General features: G+C 33.7%; 2 protein-coding genes across 2 annotated transcripts; both read left to right on the plus strand.

The window, feature by feature from the left end:
- Window positions 1-685: 685 nt before the first annotated feature.
- LOC106101432 (cuticle protein 19-like) lies at window positions 686-3,983 on the plus strand. The gene is made up of 4 exons (XM_013280672.1): window positions 686-810; window positions 1,533-1,691; window positions 2,984-3,080; window positions 3,540-3,983. The coding sequence occupies exons 1-4, from the start codon at window positions 799-801 to the stop codon at window positions 3,683-3,685; spliced, it is 414 nt and encodes a 137-aa protein (XP_013136126.1). The 5' UTR covers window positions 686-798; the 3' UTR covers window positions 3,686-3,983.
- Window positions 3,984-5,573: 1,590 nt separating this feature from the next.
- Window positions 5,574-8,898, plus strand: LOC106101069 (cuticle protein 19-like). The gene is made up of 4 exons (XM_013280166.1): window positions 5,574-5,758; window positions 6,736-6,832; window positions 7,300-7,524; window positions 8,680-8,898. Exons 1-4 carry the CDS (start codon window positions 5,660-5,662, stop codon window positions 8,769-8,771), a joined length of 513 nt encoding a protein of 170 aa, XP_013135620.1. The 5' UTR covers window positions 5,574-5,659; the 3' UTR covers window positions 8,772-8,898.
- Window positions 8,899-9,276: the final 378 nt, after the last annotated feature.

A 9,276-nucleotide genomic window follows, 5' to 3' on the forward strand; every position in this document is an offset into this window, starting at 1 on the left:
TCAAGTTGTTACATATGACAAACAGTTACTTCTTCGTCTGACAAATTATAGAAAATTGATGATTATTAAACAGATATTTTCTTGCATGTAACGTTACATATAACCAGTCAGTCATACTATGACATAATCAAAGTATTTCAATCGTAATAAAGCAACGGCGCTTGTTATGTTATTGTATTGTTCAACAAGACAAAGAATCATTCACACGTCATTTTTATCTACTTTTAATGACTGGAAGACTTGAAAATGATTAAAAAATATTAGAAAACAACATGAGATTACCTTATAGATAGTAGAGAAGATTTTATAAGGCCTAATAAATTGTAAAGCAATTTTAAAATGCTAAGTAGTTAGGGTTGACTCAAGCACTAAATAAAAAAAAATTGACGTCATTTACAAAAGTAAAAAAAAATACTCTTTATGTTTTCTATAAAGGTAAGAGAAAACTGAAAGCAAAACATTGTCTAAATAGTACTGAAAGAAGTGTCTGCTATGAATCTATTGGCTTAAAATATTCAAGATTTTCTATTTTACTAAAAATGAATATTTTCTTCCTAAAAAAGTTAATAGATATTTCCAAATTCGATATAATTTTTCGTAGTATTCAGCGTGCTTGCAGTAGCCCACCACTGTCCGCAGTCTCATATAAATGCACGGAGACGTTTCACTCGCTACATTCAATACATTGACTTCTAATCGCGTCATACATTTTTTCCGTTTAATTTTGAAGTACCAAACTCGATTTGTGTTTTGATTTTTGGATTTTTTTAATAGTGTTTTTGTGATATTTTTTTTAAAATGACCTTTAAGGTAAGCTATTTAAATTGCTAATTATTAAAATAAATTGATTTATGACATATTAGTTGTTGCTCGCGACTTCGTCCGCGTGAAATTAAATAAAAACACCTATGTTACACACTGATAACGTAGCTTTTTATTGATCAAGATTTTTTGAAATCGGCCATTTAGTTTTTGAGTTATTTCAATACTTACAAAAATACAAATCTTCCCTCTTAATAATATTAGCATAAATTAAACGGCTTAAGCTTTTAACAATATTGTAAGCCCTATCCTGTTTTGCATGTGATCAGTTTTTTTTTTATTCAAGAGAGATTTCAGCGTATAAATAAGTGACACTAATAAGTGTGGTGATGTGCGTAAATCGTATATCGGTTCCTGTTCTATGTGTTGTTGTTAACAACTACTAATTACATTTATTTACATACGGAAAGATAACAACTTCCTTTGTGGCGGTGGTGCGAGTCGATTGAAAGTTGTCAAGTGAAAATATATAACCTAGGAAGTTATTTTCCCCCCCAAAATGTTTCCCATCAGAGATTATATAACTTATTGTGTTGAAGGAAGTGTAATTCATTAAAAAAGTTAATACTTTATTTTTTTAATCATTCGTCATAAACCGCTTACCTCCAACAAAATCATGGTCATTGTAAACGTTTTTTTTTAAACTATTTTTTCCTTCTATAACTCTTTCATAATAACATATCTAAACAGATGTATTTATTTTATTTCAGCTCGCATTATTAGTGTTGTTCGCGACGTGCGCTCACGGCCGCCTCTTCACATACTACCGGCCAGCGGACCTGCACCCGGAGCCGGCTCTCGTCCACGAGGAGCCTCAGCTTGTGTTTGACCATCATCACATATCCGAAGACGAACATGTAGATTATTATGTAAGCATCTAAAATGATTTAGCTTATGCTGATGATTAATTTATTGTTTTACAAAGATTTAGACTCAGGGTTCACTTACTCACTCAGGGTTGTGTAAAGGTTACTTTCAAAATTCCTTTGAATATTCGTTTAGAATATTTTGAACGACCAGTCAAGACAAAGTCGTTGAACTGTATGAACTAAGAGGTTAGTTCACATAAGGTTCCCCAGCTGGTTACGCTCCGATTGCGCTTTCGTTCGATCACTTTCTTTGATACAACCTTTACGGTTACTGGCGACTTCTATATTTAGGCCTCTATCTTTTTTCTCAATGAATTGATTTTGTTTTATTTTGATCACAAAATTAACTTATGAAAATGTGATCTTTAAACAAAAATATTATTAACTTATGCTTTAAGTTTATAACTTTCATAACTTGCAGCCATATTAACGAAGCTACATTATTACTTAAAGTGTATACAAAATGTCTCTTACATCCAACTATAGTTTCAGTTGCGGCTTTCTCTTTAATTGCTCCAAACAATAGTTAAACGTTTCCACTGAGCATCGTGTTGTACAGCAAGGTGCAAGTTAAAAGGCTCTTTTTATCTCTTTGTGACGAAAGGATTTCTCACAGACGAGGTTGCTCTTCCTGTGAAATATACCGTCGGTTGAAATGTTACGTACAATTTCAAGTTTGGTACAAATATAAGCGGAGTCAGATTTTAAGAAACGCTTCTCTTTACTTGTATACCAATGTATGTATACCATGTATACCAAAAACGCGCTATAGGTATAACTTAAAACAAAAGTTAAAGTTAAAATGCAACAATCAGATTCTATTTAAAATTATAGGCTCTTGTTTGTTGTAATATTATTAAAACTTAGGTAATATTGCCCGCTCTCAGTTGTTCACTTGATAACAGCGTGGCGAAGGAAATGCCGTTGCGTAAGCGCACGTAAGTGTTTTTACCGTACATTGGGAGCGACGAAGCGCTTGGCGTTTCTAAAGAAATTTGTGTTCTGTCACTTCCTTAAAACATTGCCAATTATGTTTTTACGCTTCGTTTACTCTATCAGTTCAATTTAGAACATGATTTTATACATTTTCTCATAATGTTAAAGAGACAAAAGAAAATGCAGAATAGATTTCAAACAATTTAATTAATGTTTAGTGTTATAACGAAAGTTATGATCATCATTTTTAACCTACGTGCAGCTAGAAATAAACAACTTTAAATTGTCTTGTTAAAATGAAGGTTATTGCCATATTATGACAAATGTAATAAATTACCTTATTTATAATATTACAGGCGTATCCAAAGTACGAATTCAAATATGGCGTCAATGACTTCCATACGGGCGACATAAAGACACATCACGAGAGCCGAGACGGTGACGTCGTCAAAGGTAAATGATAATTTATTCTTCTTTTTAAATCTCATGCTCAAATCATTGAGGCAAAGCTAACCATGGACCATGAACAAATACCGGTGCAGTAAAAACGTCACCAAATAATCAACCAAGCAAGTTCCGGTTGTAATATTTATTTGGTGGAAAATGTCTTATACTTGAGAAATGTAAACTAAATGCAATTACTACAAAATAGCGAGATAACTTTGATATGAAATACTTCGTGGTTATTGTTCGGGACTACTAAAATAATAATTACCGGCTCACTATACATCCCCTGGAGGACAAAAACCTGTTACACCGACCCTACGGGAGTAGGATAAGGAGAACGATGATGTTGATGAAGATATACGTCCCCACTGATGGGCTCGGAGCTTATGCTAAGTTAGGAGTTACTAGATAGTGAAAATAATACAAATCTTATGATCTATTCATTATTATTTAATAACTTTACAGGGCAGTACACAGTAGTGGAACCAGACGGCTCAATTAGGACAGTTGATTACACCGCCGACAAACACAATGGTTTCAACGCAGTGGTACACAGGACCGCACCAATAACCCCCCACGAAGCAGCCCATTATAAATTTGTTGAACATTAGATTTATGTTTGTTAATAATTTGGAAAGATTTCAACGTTTATTATGAGTATCTTGTATGTTTCTTATTTATTTCTGTTATAACATAATTTATGTTATAGTGTTAAGTTGAAATGTTTGTATTCGGAGTTAATTCCGATCTCGTTTTTGTTATTTCTTGGTTTATTTATTGTTGTTTTCACGCGTGGTACCTGACCTATCGTTAGTTGTGTTACTATTAAGTCATTATTTTAGTGTAAGTCGCTATTATTATTATATTATAATGTTGTATTTTAAATGTTAATAAAATAAATTGAAGTTTTAAATATGTCTAATTTATTTTTACCTCTGCTGTACGAATTTGTACATACTAAAATACTACGTCGTATAAAATCTGTATGAGTAGCAGATACGATCAATTTAATAGAAAGATTATCTTACTTCTTACTAATATTATAAATAGTAGTAAAAAATAGCGAAAGTATAGATGGATGGATGTTTATTAGAGTTTGTAGCCTAAATGGCTGAAAGACGCTGGCGAAAACTAGTAGTATATACTTACAGTAAAACAAATGTTCTCTAGAGTTCTAATGTTTTGGCAATGGATAGACGTGAAAAGTAGCATATAAAAAATAGAGTAATAAATACCCATTGCGCAAAACATGTGCCAACTTACCGTCAGCGCACCTCAGCGGATGTTTTCAGAACTAATAAATACTTAACATGTTTTCCACAGTTTAAGTTCTCACTATTGTCACAGATGGCGCTATCCTCAGTTAGCTTTTGTATAACATACGACATATCTTTATTTAACACTGTAAAGTAGAAAAATCATATTAAATAAATTGGTGTCATATTTACACTCTTCTTTAAAAATCCAAACAATGTTTTAATTGACATATTATAATCAAAAACAATCATGTTGCGATGCTAAATTTTCGAGTTTGACCAATATTCTCGGGTGACACAAAACCAGCCACTTTTCGTTTCTTTTTCTTAAAATGTATCTTTAACATAAATGAATTATACGAGATGACTTTCAGATTACTTTTTGTTTACTACAAATTTCATTATTTGCTATTTGGAATGTATAGAATACATTATGTTTCCAAACTATTGCGAAGTAACATCAGTGTAATTGTAACGTATCGGTATCAGAGTGAACAGCCGCTTGTGTGATTTTAGCAACCATTGCACAAGCATGTCAATGTCCGAGTTCACTCCATTTAACGCCCTAGTTTTCATGGGAACCGAATCAGTTCCTAAATGCTTAACTTTAACTAAACCATCTTCAAATAAAGAAAACAAACTCTAGTAGCGAAGAACGAACGAACGGCTTACTTTGAGAAATGTTGTAAGTTAGGGGTTATTAAAACCTAAATGTATGTAACATGTAACAAGAAAAGGGCAGAATATCAGTAATAACAACTATAAATATAAATTTTGAGAGCAACAACGGTAAAGATAGGTCTCGGAAAAGATGGATGGATTGCGTAGAAGGTAATTAAGCAGAGAGTGAGACAGGAATGTCAATTGATCTTTTTGAGCCAAAAGCTCTCTTTGAGTTTCCTAAAAAAATTACTAACCGTGGTCATACATTAAGCGAATTTTTAATAATAAAACTAAAACTATAACGGGAAAAGCATAAAATTTCCACTAACACTATTTACGCTTTCGTAAAGAAAATATCTCCACGAATAATCAAGGAAGTGTTCTATAATAATCTAGGCTACATGAAGGCTCACAGAAATCCCGCACATGCTAAGAATGTAATCTGCATGTGCTGGGTCATTCAGCCGTGCGAAACTTTTCTCAATTATCCGCTGTGCTGTGCGAGGAAACTTCGTTTTCGGAAGCTAGCCCCGCCTACCAAGGCTGTCGCTCACTACTGAATAAGGCCAGTTATAAATGCATGTGAACCCCCTATTGTAGTACTCAGGGTTTAGACACAAAGTAAGCCAGTCGTATCTTAAGATCCTATTTAATTTTTGTGCTATAATGTGGAGATATCAATGTTTGCTTTTAGTGATATTGCAAGTTGTATTTGCTAGACCGAAGATAAATTTAGGCTTCGAACATGGCTATAATGATTATTACGTAAGTATGTTTATGGTATATTCACATCAACTTTATGAGGTTGTAAGAACATCATTATTTGATTTGTACACAATTTTATAACTGTAGTATATTGGTTGTCATATTTTTCATAGTAGCAATTCTATAAATAAATTTTGCTAAAGACGACCTTAACATTAGATAATTATAAACAAGAGTTTTTAATCTAAACCAGAAAATAAATGTTGCGCTAAGTGTGTGTTGTGCGGCTTTAGACATTAATTTAGTAAAAATATATTAACATTAATATGAAACTTCGACAGTTCCTCAATCTAATATAAAACGTTACCTAAACAGCGGTTTAAACGCAGCATGTTTGATGAATTGTCGCATGTTCTACCTTACCTTCTTAATCTACGCCGGCAAAGTATGTACGTATATAGGAGGCATATGTAGCGAAATCAATTATGATTGTATGAAAACATCAAAAACTTTTTAACGTCAAGTTTTTAAAGAAAAAAGCATGTGAAATTATTAATTCAATACCACACGTTTCCTTCAATTCCTATTTATACAATGGAGTGCCGTAACTTCCCATGCCTTGTATTGACGTTACGTCTTTTCATTTCTGTTACATAATGTAATGAGCATTTATATGTCTTTTATGCTGTTTACAAACATGTCTGACGAGGTTTTAACCCACATATCCTAATGCAAATGCAACACAGGTTATATTAGTGTTTAAAATCTTATTAAAATATTGAAGACTTAAGTACCTACATATCTGATTATCCTACTATGGCATTGGGAGTTCTTACTCTCTCCTAGAAGTCATTTTAAAAATAAATGACGAAAATACGAAAAAAAACTAAATTCTTTCGCATTTTCGTAGAGGGCTACGAACTAAGAACAGGGGTTCTTTGTAGTTTAATGGCAATTTTGCTCAGAATCGCTTATTTATTATCAAAAAATCAAGGTTACGTAAAGTTTATCTTAATGAGAGATAAAACTATTTTCAGGAACGTCCACGATATGCTTTTACATATGGAGTCGCGGACCATTCGACGGGCGATGTGAAGTCACAACATGAAAGTCGAGATGGAGATGTTGTCAAGGGTTTGTTTCCGTCATACTAATCATACTGTCTTACTAATGTTATAAATGCGAAAGTTTAGATGGATGGATGGATGTTCGTTAGAGTTTGTACCCTTAACGGCTGAACGGATGTCGATGAAATTTGGCATAAATGTGAAAGTGGGCATGATGATAGTGAGGAAGAACACATAGGCTGCTCATTTTTTTTTAATTTGTCGGACTGAGTCGCAGGCGAAAGCTAGTGTTTAATAACATGTAAGATAATGAAGAATAGTGGCGTGGTAGTAGGTTAAAATGTATATATCAATTATCTCCTTTTTATGCATATTTATGAGGTGTTGCTGCACCACATTGTAATATGATCAATAAATGTTGCCATGAGAGTGTATTCCACACTTTACAATACTCAGAGTATAGTGCAAGTAACACACAAATGTCGTCAATGATCCTGAAGTTGTAAGTATTAAACAGTTTTTTTTATTTTCCAGGACAATATTCTTTAGTGGAGCCAGACGGTTCTATACGCACAGTGGACTATACAGCGGACCCTGTGCACGGCTTCAACGCTGTGGTATCCAAAATAGGGCCGAGTGTGCACGCAGCGCCGGTTACACCGATCCCTCCAGTTCCGGTTCAACCCATTATAGGCGTTTTACCCAAACCAGTGCAAGTTGTGCCTAAGCAAATCATATATGCATCTCCAGCACCATACGGTAAGATTTTTATGATAGAAATTTGTGGTAATTAGATTATAGAAGAAGTAAGATATCGACTTTATGACGGACAATGAACATTTAAGATATAAAAAGTATTTTCATGGTTGACATGGTCTAAGGAACTCACGTCTTTATATCCAGTAGCAATGAACCATCAAGGTTTTAACATAATTCATTCAATCATGACTCGGAACAAAAACCTAAAGCTTTGTTAAATACAGTATCATTGTTATAATCATCGCCCAGAGTTGGATTATCATACTTACAGTCGCACTAAGAGCGGCCGCACACCTTTGACTAAAAAATCACAAAACTGTGGTACGATCATCGATTGTTCCGCAATTCAACTGTTTAAAGCTAAAGAATCAAAGTGCGACTAAACAGTTCCGCGATAGTTAGAATTATTTTGTGGTCATTTAGGGCGAAGCTCTCTCAATCTAAATTTACACTGTCTTCTATATATCACTACGTTTGTAGCGGTTTATATTTAAAATATGTTTTATATTTAAGAGTGGTAGTGACCGCTTTAACATCTTAGCACGAATGGGCCGGCACGTCCGATGTAATACCACGACCACACAGAAGATAGGCGTGAAATGGAAGCAATCCCGTGTTTCTTCTGATGAGTGTGGTGTCGGAGGCCTAATTTAAGTCCCCTTCTCTTGCCACCCTTTTCTTATAAGTAGAGGATGGGAAGGGGAAGTGGATTTGACGGCGGAGGAGATGCATAGGAAGGGACAATATCCTCTTTATGTGCGTCTCCTCCTCCGTCAAATAAGGGTAGGCAACGCATCTGCAATTGAGGATGTCTATGGGCAGCGGACGCTTCACCATTGTGGCGGATTCAGGTGGCCGGTTGTTCCTTTGCCACCTTATGTTATAAAAAAAATCCAATGGCCAAGGAAAGACTTAATGAAGCTGTTTTGTTAATAAAGTTGTTGCGGCGAAATATTGTTCAGTTTTATCACGTACTATGTTCAGTAAAGTCCCATAGACTTCGTTAAGAAATAAAAACAATGTGTAAAACAGATAAAACAGCGTCAGTACGGGTATGCCTAATTAGTGGTGGATAACGAATCGTAACTCCATTGTGTTGGGCGCACCATTGTTTATTCTTTGCGAAAGGAATTCACCTTTTGTTTTGTTTTTCAGCTTTTCCCAAGGTCGAGGGGCCGCACTATCCAGAATATGACGAATTTGTACTCGACGGACCGTATCAATTGTCATCTAAGAATTTTTATTAGGTTCCCATATTCATGTTACATATTGTTATAATGAAAAAAGGTATTGTTAGATGGTTACGTGTGAACGACGTAATGCTTTTTTAATAAGAATTGAGAATGCTCTATTAAATCAACTTTGTTGTTAATTTTTAATGAAACAATTTTGTCTTTTAGCAATAAGATAAAATATATTGTTATTTCTAAATGAAAATTAAATTAATTAATAAAGATAACTATTTTTTTAAAAACTCTCATATAAATCTCAACCATTAAAAATATTTATATTTATAAAGAGCCGAAATATGTTTTAGAAATTGAATTATTTTTTTAAACACAAATGATTACGGTCAGTCGCAATGTCTTTAGAAATGTATTAAGAGCACCCTGGAGATATTGTTTGTTTTAGTAAATAATATGGGGTCTAAATTGATTGATGAATGTAGGTCAATAAAGTGTAATTAAGTGAATTGTATAAATATGAAAAATACATGTTTAGAAGGCTTTTTATATTAAATTCAGATTTTTA

The sequence above is a fragment of the Papilio polytes genome, unplaced genomic scaffold (assembly GCF_000836215.1).
Source record: "Papilio polytes unplaced genomic scaffold, Ppol_1.0 DF824303.1, whole genome shotgun sequence".
In the NCBI taxonomy this organism is placed as follows: domain Eukaryota; kingdom Metazoa; phylum Arthropoda; class Insecta; order Lepidoptera; family Papilionidae; genus Papilio; species Papilio polytes.